At 47.6% G+C, this 15,909-nt stretch overlaps 1 protein-coding gene across 1 annotated transcript; it reads right to left on the bottom strand.

Moving 5' to 3' along the window:
• Positions 1-441: 441 nt before the first annotated feature.
• TSTD2 (thiosulfate sulfurtransferase like domain containing 2) lies at positions 442-15,612 on the bottom strand. The gene is made up of 9 exons (XM_054397927.1): positions 15,508-15,612; positions 14,974-15,296; positions 12,012-12,120; positions 7,911-8,036; positions 6,009-6,114; positions 4,039-4,157; positions 3,262-3,420; positions 1,982-2,120; positions 442-701 (listed from the first exon to the last, which is right to left on the bottom strand). The coding sequence occupies exons 1-9, from the start codon at positions 15,610-15,612 to the stop codon at positions 442-444; spliced, it is 1,446 nt and encodes a 481-aa protein (XP_054253902.1).
• Between the last annotated feature and the right edge of the window lie 297 nt (positions 15,613-15,909).

Below are 15,909 nucleotides of genomic sequence, written 5' to 3'. Positions count from 1 at the left end.
TACCCACACCCAGTTGATCCATCTGCTGTTTTGACATCCTAGCACTATCTACTGAGGCAAATGCATGATCAGTGGACAGGTCAGACAGATCTACCTCCATGCAGGAGGAAAATAATGTAATTGTTCTCATGTCTTTTCAGTTGTGAGCAGCTGTGTCCCATTGCACACAGTCTGCTCAAAAAATCCCCATGGTAGAGGCCACCACACTACAAAACTGTGCCCAAGGAAAGGAACTCTCTAGTGCTGGTGACGAGTTGGGCACTCTGGTAATTTAACATCAAGTAAAGGATGGTTTTCAGGGCATACTCCAGACTTAAAGGCAGCATATGAACAGGTCTTTCCAAGCCAAGACAGTTCCATGGTTTCCAAACCTAACTGAGTAAGAAACAGGTGAGAGAAGCCTCTGACATCAGCAGGTGCCAGATTAGCTAATCAAGCAGCTTAATCCTTCCCTGCATCCAGCGTCCTTCGTGAGACATCTTCAATGGGTACCCTTGACCGCCTCCTGGTACACTCACATTCCTCCTTCAGTGTCTGCCCTGAAGCCTTTGAAGTCACCTGGAGCTCCTTCTCTTGACAAACAGGACAACAAGCTGTGAGACCTTTGCTGCGACAGCTTGGACACGTCAGAACGAGCTGCCGGCAGTGCTGGCTGGAACAGAGTTTGTATTGGTCCCACAGCGTCCCACAGTACCTGCATGCTGGAGGGAGGAGGAGAAGAAAAAGTCAGCACCCACACTGCCCCATCTGTCCCCCTTGCAGGAGCTTCTTTGTGGCACCAAAGGGCTCATTTAAGTGGCTATCACCTTACAAGATTTCTAGAATCTAGCTAAATTTTTAAGTGCCTGAATTTTGGTGTGGGAAAAAAATTAGGACAGCTGTCTCTCAGGAAAAGAGAAAAGGCCCTCCTGAGTGCTTCCTCTAGTTCCAATTAGACAGATTCAAAGAGAAGAAGAAAGATGTGCTGGTGGGTAATCTAAGCCAGCAGGCAGGAATGTGTCCTGCTGGGGAAGGGTGTGCCATGGGACTCACTTCCACCTGGAAGCAATAGCTTGTGCAGGTGGGATGCCAAGATATCAGACAGGTTTTTGACCCTTTAACTGAAAAGGGTTAGCTGTTACCAAGAGCTGCCTACCCCAACACTTCCCTCTGGAACTTCTGTAGGGATGGCTGTGAGGTATTCAGAGCATGCTCTGTTTCTACACCAAGCCAGGCACCTTGATGGCATGTAACAGTAAGTGCAGAGGAGGAAGTTATACTCCAAAAGTTTCCCACTCAGAGAAAAACCAGCACAGCTTTCTTAAAAAAAAAAAAAAAAAAAAGGCTAGAGGCAAATTCCATCTATCTGTACCAGGCAGCTGAGAAGAAGAAAGCAGGTATTTCATTTGCATTATCTAAAGAGAGACCCCAGCCAGGAGACCAGGCAACGTTCTTAAGAACGTCAGCTTCAGAATTCACTGAAATTCTGCAGGCCACAGAAGATTTTAAAGTGTGAAAAGAGCAAAGTGCCGTAGAGCTTAGTGCCACCACTCTCCCAGTGTCTGGCAGTCTGCACTGATGCCTCTGTGAGATCAGTGGAGCAGAGAACAGCTGACAGCAGGAGAACTCTTAAATGCTTTGGTCACTTGACCAACCAGAGACCGATCAGCACTGTGGCCAACAAGTTGGTAACATCAGCAGTAGTGCCTGACATTCATCTCTGTAGCTGCAGATGGCTCCTAACAGCAGCTGTTCCACAGGGAATGCTTCCTTCTACTGCTCCAGTTTTAGGGAACTCTGTTTAGTGACCCACCTTTCCCTCATTTCTATTTTATGTGCTCAAGCCATAGCGTTGACAATCATCATGAAAAGTGACTGAACATCAGAGTGAGTCTGAGGAAAAACTACACAGACCAGTTTGGTTGCCCCTGTCCTGCACACCTCTGTGGAAATGATTGCCAACAGCTTCCCAGCCTTCTGCACTTACATTATCTAGTCCTACCTGAGATGATATCTTCATTGGAACAAATGGTGTAACGATCATCAAATACAAACAGCTTCCCCCTGTAGAATCCATCTGGAAACTCTTCCAGGTACTTGTGAATTCCACCTTTTAGCTGGTAAACCTCTCTGCACACTGCCTGTTTAAAGCATATTAGCAGAAAAGCTGAAGGAGACAGCAGCAGCAGTGGTGTGCTAGAGTTCCCAGAGCAAATGTCAACACCAGGGCTCAATGAAAAGCAGCAGCTTCTTGGTGACCATCAGATGGCACCACACGCACCTACAATTGTGTCCAGACACTGCCATCAAGGACTAAGGGGCAGCTCCACAGTGCTGGCTTGTTGACATGAACCCATTTAATGCTACAGTCAACAAAAGAAGACAAAAAAAAAAGAAATTGGTAACCTCCACAGCTGAGGGAGGATCAAATGCTTTGGAACCTCTGTGAAGTGCTGCTTAGTCTCCCTTTATGCACTGAGCTTTGGAACCTCTGTGAAGTGCTGCTTAGTCTCCCTTTATGCACTGAGCCATGAGCAGGAGCAGAACTTCTCAGGGTTCACTATGGTACAGCAGACAGAATAAAAATGAAGGTTTAAATCTCTGGAGAGCACATGTATACTGTTCCCTTGCTCCTTGAGGATGCTCCCTGAGGGACAGAAAGCACAACTAGAACAATGCAGTGTGGTGGATTTAATGCCACAACACTGGGAAAGCACTGACTGGCTGTTTTTCACCACTCTGAGATGCAGTAAAGACCTCAGAGCATAATCATAGTAATAGAATGGGTTGGAAGAGACCTTAAAGATCATCTAGTTCCAACCCTCCTGCTATGGGCAGGGACACCTCTTACTAGACTAGGTTGCTCCAGGCCCCATCCATCCTGGCTAATCACAGAATATAGCGGGTTGGAATGGACTCTGAAAAGTCATCTTGTCCCACCCCCAGTCCAGACAGAACTTGTGAAAACATTGCAGAATGCTCTCAAGCCCTCCTAAACCACCACTACAATGGGCAGGGCAGACTTAAAAATACCTTTTGTCACCAAATGGGTCACATAATTATTTGTGCAGAGCAATCAGTGCTGCATCCCTATGAGGATCGTCCTGACCTGCACTGAACTGCCCAATGCAGGCAGCATGAGGCAAGCGTGTGTCAGAGGCAGATCTCTCCCCACCTGCTCATTGAGCAATTTGTGCTCAGTAAGAGCTTACCAGCAAAAGACAGCTGCCCTCAGAGCAGTCTCAAGCCCCCAGCATGTGTGCCCTCAGGGTGCAATCTCACCTTGCTCCGCAGGTAAGCGGAGCCTCTCTCGCAGCGAATCCCTCCTGTGCAGTACATGAGGACACGCTTGTCTTTAAAAAGCTCCAGGTTTTCATCCACATAGCTGGGAAAATAGCTGAACTTCCTGATATCTGGAGCCAGGCAACCCTGGAAATGGCCCTGCAATAACAGGTGGCCATGCAACTGGTTATCAGCAGCCTTATGTGACAAGAGCCTATGCCTCAAACCAGAGGAGGTGACAAACCTTTGGGCCAGAACACTCAGCTCACTGCAGCTGCTTTAAGCAGTTCCTCAGCTGCATTTATGGATCAAAACACCTGTTAAAATTTATGATAGGATTCTGGACACAGCATGCCTCATCCCAAGACAGGAGAGGGAGCTAAACAGAAAAGAACTGTCAGGGAGAAGGCCATTCCTCAGCAGGGCAGAAGGATTGATGGGTGTGGCAGCAGGATGCTCCTGTTTTTTTTGTCACATGGGACATGGCAAAAATGCTGGAAAACATCCTTACAAACCATGGAACTTTTACTTCAAACTATATGGTATACACTAATGTTATATAGGACCACTTTGTCCTCTTCCTGCCCCAAACTGTAGAAGCATTTAGCCAGGCAGGCTCCATGCTGGGCAGGTCCTTTGTGTCCAACCTGGATTTTGCACATTTAGCAGTCTTGGAAGATGGAATCTGTTCCTCCAGCAGTGTTATAACCCTCACAATGTCAGATGCCTCCCCCCCAGCACCTGTCACACTGCAAGAAGCACACAAAGAACACTCACTATTTTACTTTCATAGAAGTTCCTACAGTCCAGCAAGATGGTATCACTTTGTCCTTGACTGGCCTGAGACAAGTACTGCTCTACTTCTCTATGAAATTCCTGAGGGGATAAATGGATTCCTTTAACACAAAAAAGACAGAAAGAAAAAAAAAATGGGAAAAAAAAAAGTGAGCAGCAGAACTACAAAACAATGCTACTTATGACCCTGCTGATCCAGACTCTCCTCAGATTTCCACCCAAAAATTTTCTGTGATGGTTCACAGACTTTTCACCACAACCCATGCCTGCCAAGTTTATCCATGTTTGGCTTCCCATTGACAAAGGAAAGAAAACATTGTTCCATGTGACAGAAGCAGCAGTGGATAGGCACCTGGATCTGTGATCTTTGTTATGTGTCCCGGGCAACTCTTCAGTTGAAGAAGAAAGTGAAAACAAAAAAAAGGTTTCCCTTCCCTCTGCTCATCTTTCATTACATTTGGAGGCACAGGAATGTACAGAAGTGCCATTTTTTTCTTCAATGAAACTCTTCTCTATTGATAAAAATGGAAAATTCCTGTAAGAATATATTATTTTCAGCACAACTATCACTCACATGAAGGTTCACAGCTTTCAGGTTGTTCAGGACTTAGGATTCAACCTACTGAAAAAAAAAAAACTTTCCCACCAAAATGCCTTATTAAAGAATAACCTTACAAGCAACCTGGCAGAGTAATGGCAACCACCTCCATACAAAGCTGTAAAATAGGAGCAAAAAGAAGGGAAAAATGAGGAAAGAAATACTCCACCACACATCCTGAAAAAAAGCATTGGGGGAAGCTACATAAATTGCCAAAAAAAAATCTGGGGGGGGGGAAATAATAACCCCCTGCCAAAATCACAAAAATACGTTTTAGAAACTTACCACCCACAAAAAACTCTTGGTGGAAACAAAAAAAAAAAAAAAAAAGAAAGGCTCCAACTGCTCTGTAAATTGCTGTTTGCTTCTGCTCACCACCTAGGTAAGTGTCCTCACAGCAGATATGTAGCATCAGTAATATCTGATGGACTTAATCCACATTAAACAGCTACAGGTAGCAGAAACAAACACAGCCTGTGTCAGGGTAGTGGCATGAACCTGACTGCAGAACTTGGCTCTGCTTTACAGGCACCATGGGAGCATCGTTTCTGAGCAGTCTCAAGCACCTACAGGAGGTTTAAAACAAGGATGAAGACATTCATGCATTGTCTTTCCTAACCATCGTACACAGCTTCACCTTTAGCAGCTGTCCAGGACTTTACTCCCTGACTAAAGCACAAAATTCATCCCTACTGCAAAATGAAACAACTGCTTCGTGTCACTGGAATTATTACTGTTCCCCAAGAAGCAAAGTCCATTCTGATGACTTTTTTTTTTGAAGGAGCTAAACACTTACAGACTCAAATTGTGGGCCAGCAAATTCCTTGCCCCAGTACCTTTATAACACCAGTAAGAAATACATTTCTGTATTTACTTATCCTGTCTCTTGGCCCCTGTGCAGAAGGAAATCATAGAATGGTTTTGGTTTGGCTTGGAAGGGACCTCCAAAGGTCATTCAGTCCAACCCCCTCTGCAGTCAGCAGGGACATCCTCAGCTAGATCAGATTGCCCAGAGCCCTGTCGAGCCTCACCTTGAATGTCTCCAGGAATTGGACCCCAACCATCAGCCTGGGCAACCTCTTCCAGTACCTTCATGGTGCAGAACTTGTTCCTAACATCCAATCTACGTCTACTCTTCTCTAGTTTGAAACCATTTTCCCTCGTCCTATCACAACAGGTCTTTGTAAACAGTCTCTCTGCAGCCTTCTTGTAGGCTCCCTTCAGGTACTGGAAGGTTAATATTAGGTCTCCCTAGAGCCTTCTCTTCTCCAGAAATATTTGTAATGGAGATAATTAATTCCTCACTTGGTTCTCACTTGGGTGAGCCATTTTATTTTGCATTAAACCAACTTACCAGTTTCTTTGTAAGACACTATCTTTGGATCAATGCCCATAGGTACAATTTCTTTGAATACTCCAACTCGAAGGTCTGGGAAGCAGTGAGATCCTCCTGCACTGCTCTAGGAAATTAAACACACACACACACACACACAAAAACCCCACAAAACAATCCATCAAAACTTGTCAGGTGTCAAGATCAAAATTACCCACTCAATTTCTACAGCTCACTACAATATGGAAGTATCTCAGTGGCTGAGGGAAATAAATGTCTCTTCTACTGAAATCTACACTCTAAATGATGAAATTTAGGTAGTGGACCTGGTAGACAAGTGTCTTATGCCCAGCAGGTGAGCAGGCACCATTCAGCATGAGGTGCAGCCAATGAGGAGTGGGAAGGAGAAAAGATCTTAGAAACACTGCCACTAGCACCTAGCATGAGAAAATTATGACCCTTTCATAGAGCACACTGACCCTGACAGAGATATCAAATCACTAGATCACACTGACTCATCTGAGCCTTGCAGTTCTCTTCACCCCCTCCAGTCACGACTCCAGACACAATGCAAACTGCAGTGGTTCACAGGCTTGACAGAGACAACAGAGGAGGTTGGCCAGGCTCAAGACCTGTTAACAATTGAGTCTGACACCCCTTGCCCCCAAAACTCAAGCACAGGATTTCCCTCTTGGAGGTCTCACCCAGCTCTTTCTTATAGGTAGCCTTTCTGCAAAGACAGGAAGCAAGGATTTCTGCAGGGCTGAGCCTCAAATATGGCTGAGGTACTATCAAGAAATATAGACAAACAAAAGAGAAGTGTTCTGCAGCTACCACAGATATCAGTCTGCAGCAGCTACACTGGCCACTGAATGTTTTGATAGCCCCAAACACAGTTTTCACTCCTTTATGCCCCTGTCTTTATGGCACAGGGCCTTTTCTGTGAGACAGAAAACACCATCAAGTACTAACACACGGGTGTTGATGCCCAGAGAGATCATGGAGGGTTTCAGGTTTTTGCCAAAAGTTCAGGTAAAATTCCACCCCTCTTCTGTTTTTGCATCTACACATGGCTGTAACTAACAAGTCACATCCACTCTGGAAATTCAGCCAAGCACAACAGACAGTTTCAAAGCTAAGGCTGAATCAGCACCGCAACTCTGCATGAGGTCTGAATTTCACAACTCCCGTGGTCTAGTTATTTATGGGGACTAAAAAAAACAATAGTACTCTCTGGAAATAAAACCATGTGGAAAATTAAAATGCTGTAGGAGCAGCATCTTTCCTTCCTCACAGAGAAGCCAGTAACTACAGTGCTGGGGCAGCCAAAGCCTACCAGAATGCCATATGGTGCCAGCTACAGCTGCCAACACCACCTGAAAGACAACCATCAGCTCACAGGCTCGGGCTCAAGCAGAAGTTAGCACCTCACTATCCTTCCCAGCCACTAGCAGGGAAAATCCTCTTAACTGTCTGTGTATTTTCTCTAGAAGACAGTGTCAGTGCACCTATATGGCTACCAAAGCTTGCATGAACCTCAACCAACAGGCTTCTAGGCAAGGATGTCACATCAGGGTAAAGAGCAGAGCGTGGGAATAGTTTGCTTGGGAGTTAAGTCGGGAGCAAATGCTTGTTGAATAATGGTGGGGATGAAGTACACTTTATCAGTCCCCTGTATGGGTGGCTATGCACCTGCACCCAGCGCTGTCAAAGCTTGTTGCAGCTGCTGCAATTGCTCATCATCACTGGAATGGTTGGTGAAAAGCAGCAGAGGTATCTAAAGAAAGCAGAAGTGAGGAACCCTTGGCTAAGATCAGTGATGAGAGAGCAAAATTAATACTATCAAGAAGCAACATGCTTATTTCTCTAAATTTAAATGTCCTGCATAAATTTCTACATAGGCATTGTCATATTTTTTCATACCTTAAAATCATCTTGACACAAAATGTCTTTGAATAGAGGCTGGGAAAGCATAACTTCAATGTAGAGTTTGGTAGCTACTTTGCTTCCACCAACTGTCCCATTAATTCCTTCTGAGGCAACTCGTACCTAGGAGGCAAGAGGAGAAGCTGGGGCTAAGGCCTGGTAGCAGGAAAAACAACAGCACAGTGGAATCAGCAAAATAAGATTGGGTGATGAAAGGCAAGCAAGCAGGGGGGAAAAGAAGGGAGGAAAGGGGGGAAAAGAAGGGAGGAAAGGGGGGAAAAGAAGGGAGGAAAGGGGGGAAAAGAAGGGAGGAAAGGGGGGAAAAGAAGGGAGGAAAGGGGGGAAAAGAAGGGAGGAAAGGGGGGAAAAGAAGGGAGGAAAGGGGGGAAAAGAAGGGAGGAAAGGGGGGAAAAGAAGGGAGGAAAGGGGGGAAAAGAAGGGAGGAAAGGGGGGAAAAGAAGGGAGGAAAGGGGGGAAAAGAAGGGAGGAAAGGGGGGAAAAGAAGGGAGGAAAGGGGGGAAAAGAAGGGAGGAAAGGGGGGAAAAGAAGGGAGGAAAGGGGGGAAAAGAAGGGAGGAAAGGGGGGAAAAGAAGGGAGGAAAGGGGGGAAAAGAAGGGAGGAAAGGGGGGAAAAGAAGGGAGGAAAGGGGGGAAAAGAAGGGAGGAAAGGGGGGAAAAGAAGGGAGGAAAGGGGGGAAAAGAAGGGAGGAAAGGGGGGAAAAGAAGGGAGGAAAGGGGGGAAAAGAAGGGAGGAAAGGGGGGAAAAGAAGGGAGGAAAGGGGGGAAAAGAAGGGAGGAAAGGGGGGAAAAGAAGGGAGGAAAGGGGGGAAAAGAAGGGAGGAAAGGGGGGAAAAGAAGGGAGGAAAGGGGGGAAAAGAAGGGAGGAAAGGGGGGAAAAGAAGGGAGGAAAGGGGGGAAAAGAAGGGAGGAAAGGGGGGAAAAGAAGGGAGGAAAGGGGGGAAAAGAAGGGAGGAAAGGGGGGAAAAGAAGGGAGGAAAGGGGGGAAAAGAAGGGAGGAAAGGGGGGAAAAGAAGGGAGGAAAGGGGGGAAAAGAAGGGAGGAAAGCGGGGAAAAGAAGGGAGGAAAGGGGGGAAAAGAAGGGAGGAAAGGGGGGGAAAAGAAGGGAGGAAAGGGGGGAAAGAAGGGAGGAAAGGGGGGGAAAAGAAGGGAGGAAAGGGGGGAAAAGAAGGGAGGAAAGGGGGGAAAAGAAGGGAGGAAAGGGGGGAAAAGAAGGGAGGAAAGGGGGGAAAAGAAGGGAGGAAAGGGGGGAAAAGAAGGGAGGAAAGGGGGAAAAGAAGGGAGGAAAGGGGGAAAAGAAGGGAGGAAAGGGGGGGAAAAGAAGGGAGGAAAGGGGGAAAAGAAGGGAGGAAAGGGGTTAAACTGAAGTTGAACACAAAGAAGACAGTAAATACAAGAGGAATAAAACACCAGTAATCACTTTTCAGCCATTTCAAAAGAAAGTACATTAAGGCAGTCAAAAAAGTTGTGCAAGGAACAGAGAAATGGTAACTAGTGAACAAGCAAATCCTACAGTCAGCATTAAAATTCCCACTGGAAGTCTGCCTGAGTAAGAACAATGGGATTGTGCCCAATGACTCACAGAAGCTAAAAGCAAAATGTGAGTTTGCATAATAGTGCAATTGCAGTGTGAGTCTTTTTATCTCCAGCACTGACAAACTAACAAAAACTCTGAAATGGTGAAAATAACCCCCAAAAATAACATTGAATATAAGAGGCAAGGATAGACACTGGTTGAGAAGTGCTGTACCTGTCTTGGAGATGAAAAAAAAAGAAATAGTTATTAAAAAAAACAGAAAAATAATATCAACCATCAGACAATGAGCAAAAAGAGTGAATGAGTGAGGACATTTCACTCCCAGATTTGTGCTGATGTAGAGCAGGGAAGGTGCCTACCACTGGCACAGAAAAAGAAGTTACTCAGATGACAAGATAAAGATAAAAGAATTTTCCTGCTTAGAGCTGCCCTCTTGAAAAAAAAAAAAAAATCTTTGCCCCCACAGCCAGCCTAGGAACATTAGCTTTGTGAAATTAAACTTCACCTTTGCTCACAGCCTCAAGACCAGCTAGCTGAGCAAACTCACCTCCCTGCGTGTGTCAGTGTGAGCTGAAATTCTGCCCCCACCGACAATAACCAGGCTAGCCCAGTCTGGAAGCAAATGCAAAGCTGTATTTACAAGCAGAGTCTAAAATCTACGATGAAATGCAATGAATATGTACAAATATACAAAATTCACAACACTTACAAATATATACAATCAACAGAAAAGCACAACCGATCTCCCTTTGCTTCCCCCCCAAGGGGACCCTCCCAAAGGGGCCTCTCTCTCTCCCAGGAGCTTCCCCCAGACTCCCCTGGACAGAGAAGCAGAGTTAGTTAAGCAGAAAGTTGTTAACTTAGCTGCCAAGGTCAGTACGTGTTATCTTCAGCCAGAAGAGAAGCAGAAACAGCAGCCAGACAGCCCAGCAACTGCCCCCACTGCCGAACGCAGAATGTGCCGAATGCCTACTTTGTTTTGGGTAATAGTTCTTAAACATTTCTATCTATCCAATGGAAGTGTTTAGAACAATTGTCATTTTGCTTTCTTACACCCAATAGTGACTTATTTACATTCTTTCACTTTATCTCTTCTGAACTTTGCAAGGAAAAATTAAAAAGACAGTTTCAAACCGTCACACTGGGCCAGTCTAACAGGAATGAAAGGAACAAAGGATCTGTGCAGGAATGAGCACTGCTACCCTGTGGTATGGTCTAAGGTGTCAGCTGCTCTTGTCCAATTCCTGACAGCTTGGTGTCAGCAATGTGCTCTTGTGGCCAAGAAGGACAATGCCATTTTGGGGTGGATTAGAAGGGCTGTGGTTAGTAGGCCAAGAAAAGTTCTCCTCTCCCCTCTACTCTGCCCTGGTGAGGCCACATCTGGAATATTGTGTCCAGTTCTGGGCCCCTCAGTTCAGGAAGGACCTCAGGGAACTGCTTGAGTCTGGTGCAGGGCCACAAAAATGATGAAGGGAACGGAACATTTTCCTCAGGAGGAGAGCCTGAGGGAGCTGAGGCTCTTTAGCTTGGAGAGGAGGAGCCTGAGGGGTGACCTCATTCATGTTTATAAATATGTAAAGTGTGAGTGCCCAGAGGATGGAGCCAGGCTGTGCTGGGTGATGCCCAATGCCAGCACAAGGGGCAATGGTGGAAGCTGAGGCATAGGAAGTTCTATAGAAATATCAGGAAAAAAATTTTGTGAGGATGACAGAACACTGGAACAGGCTGCCCAAGGGGGTTGTGGACTCTTCTTCTCTGGAGATATTCAAAACTTGCCTGGATGTGTTCCTGTGTGACCTGCTCTAGGTGATCCTGCTCTGGCAGGGGGGTTGGACTGGATGAGCTTTTGAGGTCTCTTCCAACCCGTAACATTCTGTGATTCTGTGTAGCAATTCTGACTGCTTTGAGGAGACAGTGATGCACATCACAGTTAACCAGAGCAAGTTCAGGCTCAGCTACACAGTGCTGCTCCTCCAGCTTGGCCTTTAAGCTGTGCTGCGCTGCACACTTTCTCCAGCCACAGGACAAATCCAATCTGATAATCCTAACAGAGACACTTGCATGCAGCTCCCTGTTGATACCAATGATTATGCCATCTGTGTGTCCTTGCCTTTACTTTAAAGTGCATCAAGAAGTTGTCACTGTGAACAACCTTTCTGTCTGACACTAGAGTGATAAAAAAATCTTATTTTCCTAAAAAAAAAAAAAAAAATCTGTAACAGTTTGAATGATGAAAATGAGGTAACCCTTGCATGGACAGGGTCTGCACAGTGCACAACGGATCAGAGGCTTGCTCTGTGCTGCACAGCTCAAGGTTTTTAGCATCAAAGGGGATGTAGGATTATCTGCATCATTTTATTTTTATCATGTTAACTCTTAAATAGCATTTTAAATGATACTTTACAGAGTCTGAGTGCCTTTCTTAATGGGGTCATAACAGACTAGCACCTTCTGGTGCAAAACACTTGGTTCTCCACACGCCCCATAACCCTGCACTAAGCAAAGGTGGTCTTGGGTTAATACAATCATTGCTAAAAACCTTACCTTGCCAGTGAGATGTAGATGCTGGCACAGAGCCTTTTGCCAAGCACAGAGTTCCTCTGGGTCCTTCACCTCGCAGTAACAGTAATACAGAAGTACTTCTCCCACCTTGCTGCCCATAGCATGGCAAAGATGGATAAAGAGGGAAAGACATTAAGAGTTAAACACAAAAACGTGCTGTTGGCAGTAACCATTCGAAAACCAGACTATTTTCTTCTGGCTGGTGCAGGGAGGAGAGCAAAACAACAAACTCTGGAGGAATTAGCACTATGGTTTTGATATATTTCACAGTGGAAGAATATGAACTGAGGAAAACCTCCCACATGCCTGCTTCTCGGGACTGATTACAAAACTCATCTGTGCAGCATGAACCATCACTGCCAACATCACTGCTGTTTTCAGTGCACACAAGTGTTCCCATCAAGTGCTTAATTTGGCAAACTTGCACTTGGAAATTCAACTGCTTAAGCCATCTGAATTCAAAAAGCCACAATTTTCAGCGAGATCGTGTGTGCTCGCGTTCTGAGCAGCACAACCTAACCTCTCTCACAGACAGAAACACATGAAATGTTTAAGGATGTTGCTAGGTCGTGTAGGAAAAAAATCAGAGAGGCAAAAGCCTGTTTAGAACTTAGACTGGCCACTGCGGTGAAGGACAATAAAAATGTTTTTATAAATGTTTTTAGGATATCAGGTAGTGATAGGACTAGGGGGAATGGAATAAAGATGGAAGTGGGGAGATTCAGGCTGGTTGTGAGGAGGAAGTTCTTCCCCATGAGGGTGGTGAGAGCCTGGAATGGGTTGTCCAGGGAGGTGGTTGAGGCTCCATCCCTGGAGGTGTTTAAGGCCAGGCTGGATGAGGCCAGCCTGATCCAGTGTGAGGTGTCCCTGCCCATGGCAGGGGGGTTGGAACTGGATGATCTTTGTGGTCCCTTCCAACCCTGACTGATTCTATGATTAAATATATTAATGGCAAAAGGAGGGGCAAGGACAACCTCCACTCCTTAGTGGACATGGAAGGGATATAGTAACAAAAGATGAGGAAAAGGCAGAGGTACTTAATGCCTTCTTTGCCTCAATTTTCAATAGTAGGATAGGTTCTCTTCCAGACAACTGGCCTCCTGAGCTGACAGATGGAAACAGGGAGCAGTATAGGGCCCCTGTAATCCAGGAGAAAGAAGTTAGAGGCCTGCTGAGCCACTTGGACCCCCAAAAATCTATGGGCCTGGATGGGATCCATCCAAGGGTGCTGAGAGAGCTGGCAGATGAGCTCACTAAACTGCTCTCCATTTTTCAACAGTCCTGGCTCACTGGTGAAGTCCAGATGGCTGGAAGCTGGCCAGTGTGATGCCCATCCACAAGAAGGGCCAGAAGGAGGAGCCAGGGAATTACAGGCCTGTCAGCCTGACCTCAGTGCTAGGCAAGATTATGGAACAGGTCACCTTGAGTGCAATCACAAAGAATCTACAGGATGGTCAAGGGATCAGGCCCAGCCAGCATGGATTCAGGAGGTGCTGCTGGGGAGGGGTCTGGAGCACAGCCCTGTGAGGAGAGGCTGAGGGAGCTGGGGGTGTTCAGCCTGGAGAAGAGGAGGCTCAGGGGAGACCTCATTGCTGTCTACAACTACCTGAAGGGAAGATGTAGTCAGGTGGGGGTTGGTCTCTTCTCCCAGGTAATCAGTGACAGAATGAGATGACACAGTCTCAAGCTGTGCCAAGGGAGGTTTAGGCTGATATTAGGCAGAAATTCTTTGCAGAAAGAGTAATTTGCCATTGGAATGGGCTGCCCAGGAAGGTGGTGGAGTTACAGTCCCTGGAAGTGTTTAAATAAGACAACCTACTAACAAGCCTTAAGGTACTGAATGAGCAGAAAGAAAGGACCTGCAGAGCATACCCTGCTCCTCTTCCCTGTTATGCTTCTTCCTTAAAATCTGACCCATTACAGGTCTGCTTTAACAACACAGGCAGAAAGAGTTCTGAGAGTTCAGTCCTCCAACGTTCCCACCTCCACCATCAAAAAAATTGGAGTGTGTCTACTCCTTTATCAGCACAGTGGTAACCTGCATGTTTTGTACAGACGTGAGTAGCTGTGAAAGGAATTCAAATAACTAATGTGACTCCTGGAGGGTGCCTATGCTTGCTGATCTAAAGAAGTACTTCAGGAAGGTATCCAAAGCATCTAAATGAATAGCATGAAAGATTCTTTCTATACCTTAGAATGTCAGTTCATAAAAAGGAAAAGTACTGGCAGAAGATCATGTTGGTGGGTGAAAAGCTGAACACAATCCAGCACCATGTGCTCCCAGCCCTGTCTTGGGCTGATGCCCAGCAGTGTGGGCCGCAAGGGCAGGGAGGGGATTCTGCCCCTCTGCTGAGAACCCCCCTGCAGTGCTGGGGCCAGCTCTAGAGTCCTCAGCACAGCAGAGGCAGGGATCTGTTAGAGCAGGGCCACAGGAGGCCACAGCAATGCTGGGAGGACTGAAGTGAGGCCTGCAGTGAAGCCAGGCTGAGAGAGTTGGGGATTGTTCAGCCTGGAGAAGTGAAGGCTCCAGGGAGGCCTTCTGGTGGCCTTTCCATATTTACGGGGGGCCTATGAGAAAGACTGAGAAAGACAGGAACAATCTTTTTAGCAGGGCCTGCTTTGACAGGACAAGGGGTGATGGTTTCAAATGACAAGAGGGGAGATTCAGACTAGGTGTTAGACAGGCATCTCTTACACCGAGGGAGGTGAAACACTGGCCCAGGTGGCAGATACCTCATCCCTGGAAACATTACAGGTCAGGTTGTTTGGGGCTCTGAGCAACCTATTCTAGCTGCACACGTCCCTGCTCACTGCAGGGACTTTGGACTAGACGACCTTTAAAAGTGCCTTCCAAACCAAACCATTCTATGATTCTATAAAGTGTAGGCAGTGTAAGCAGACCAACATCCCACTCCTGGCCAGTACCACCGAGGGACTTTCTTACCTTGTGAGATCATCATAGCTAATGTGGCTTGTGTCTGGGAGCGTACAGGAGATCTCAGGACTGCTGCAGAAGTGCCCATTAAGCCCACCTGCCTTGCCTGCAGGGGCCGGGTTGCTGGAGGAGCTCTCTTCAGCAGCAGTCTGCGGTGCAGCTATTCCTGCCTGCTGCCCGATGTCTGCGGCGTGCTGCAAGGCCACATGTCTGTGAATGCCAGAGAGCTCTTCGAAGGCTTGCCGGCAGCACCGCCACCGCACGCCCTCTCCTCCGGCGGGACACCGGGTAGCGGCCGGCACCTCTTTCGCCTTGACAAACAGGGAAAAGGCCTGAAACACAAGCACCACTCGTTAACAGCGCTCCCGCCGCTGCGTACGGTCCCCTCCTCTCACCCTCCCCGAGCTCCCACGCGAACCCACTCGGGGATACATCGACTGCCTCCTCCCCTCGACTCATGGGCGGCTGCTCCTGCCCAGTAACACCAGCCCCAGGCCGCAGACTCGGTCGCGCCTCAGACCTGGGCGCCCGGCACCGACCTACCTTCCTCCGGGCGAAGGCGCGCTGCTTCCTGGCGGCGACGGCCTCGGCGGCGACGCTGCTCCGCGGCGACTCCGGGGAGGGCGGTGGAGCCTCGCCCGGCACCATCTTCCGCCTCAGGCGGCTAGGCAGGGCCCCATAGCCCCGAGAACGTCCGGAAACACCCAGCAAACACCTGGAGAACAGCCGGGAAACGCCCAATTTCCTCTTCCCGCCGGTGCCTCACGGCCTGGCAGAACGTCCCGGGCGAACCATAGTGGGGACGAACAGAGCGGCACCGTGCCGCGCGCGGCTCGCACCCGGAAGCAGAAGCCCGGCGTGGCCGGAAGCAGGTGTGGGGCGGGGGGTGAAGAGGAGCGCGCGGCCGCTCAGCCCGGCTGTCTGTCCCGCGCGAGGCGTCCCTGC

The sequence above is a fragment of the Indicator indicator genome, chromosome Z (assembly GCF_027791375.1).
Source record: "Indicator indicator isolate 239-I01 chromosome Z, UM_Iind_1.1, whole genome shotgun sequence".
NCBI lineage: Eukaryota > Metazoa > Chordata > Aves > Piciformes > Indicatoridae > Indicator > Indicator indicator.
This window is presented reverse-complemented; position numbering and strand designations above follow the sequence as displayed.

Excerpts from the sequence above, each read along its gene's own strand:
- TSTD2 (XM_054397927.1), bottom strand. The coding sequence starts at position 15,612 with ATGGTGCCGGGCGAGGCTCCACCGCCCTCCCCGGAGTCGCCGCGGAGC. Across the intron at positions 8,037-12,011 it reads ATCTACATCTCACTGGCAAG|GTACGAGTTGCCTCAGAAGG; the intron begins GTAAGGTTTTTA and ends CTTGCCTCCTAG. Across the intron at positions 4,158-6,008 it reads AGTGTCTTACAAAGAAACTG|GAATCCATTTATCCCCTCAG; the intron begins GTAAGTTGGTTT and ends TTTGTGTTAAAG.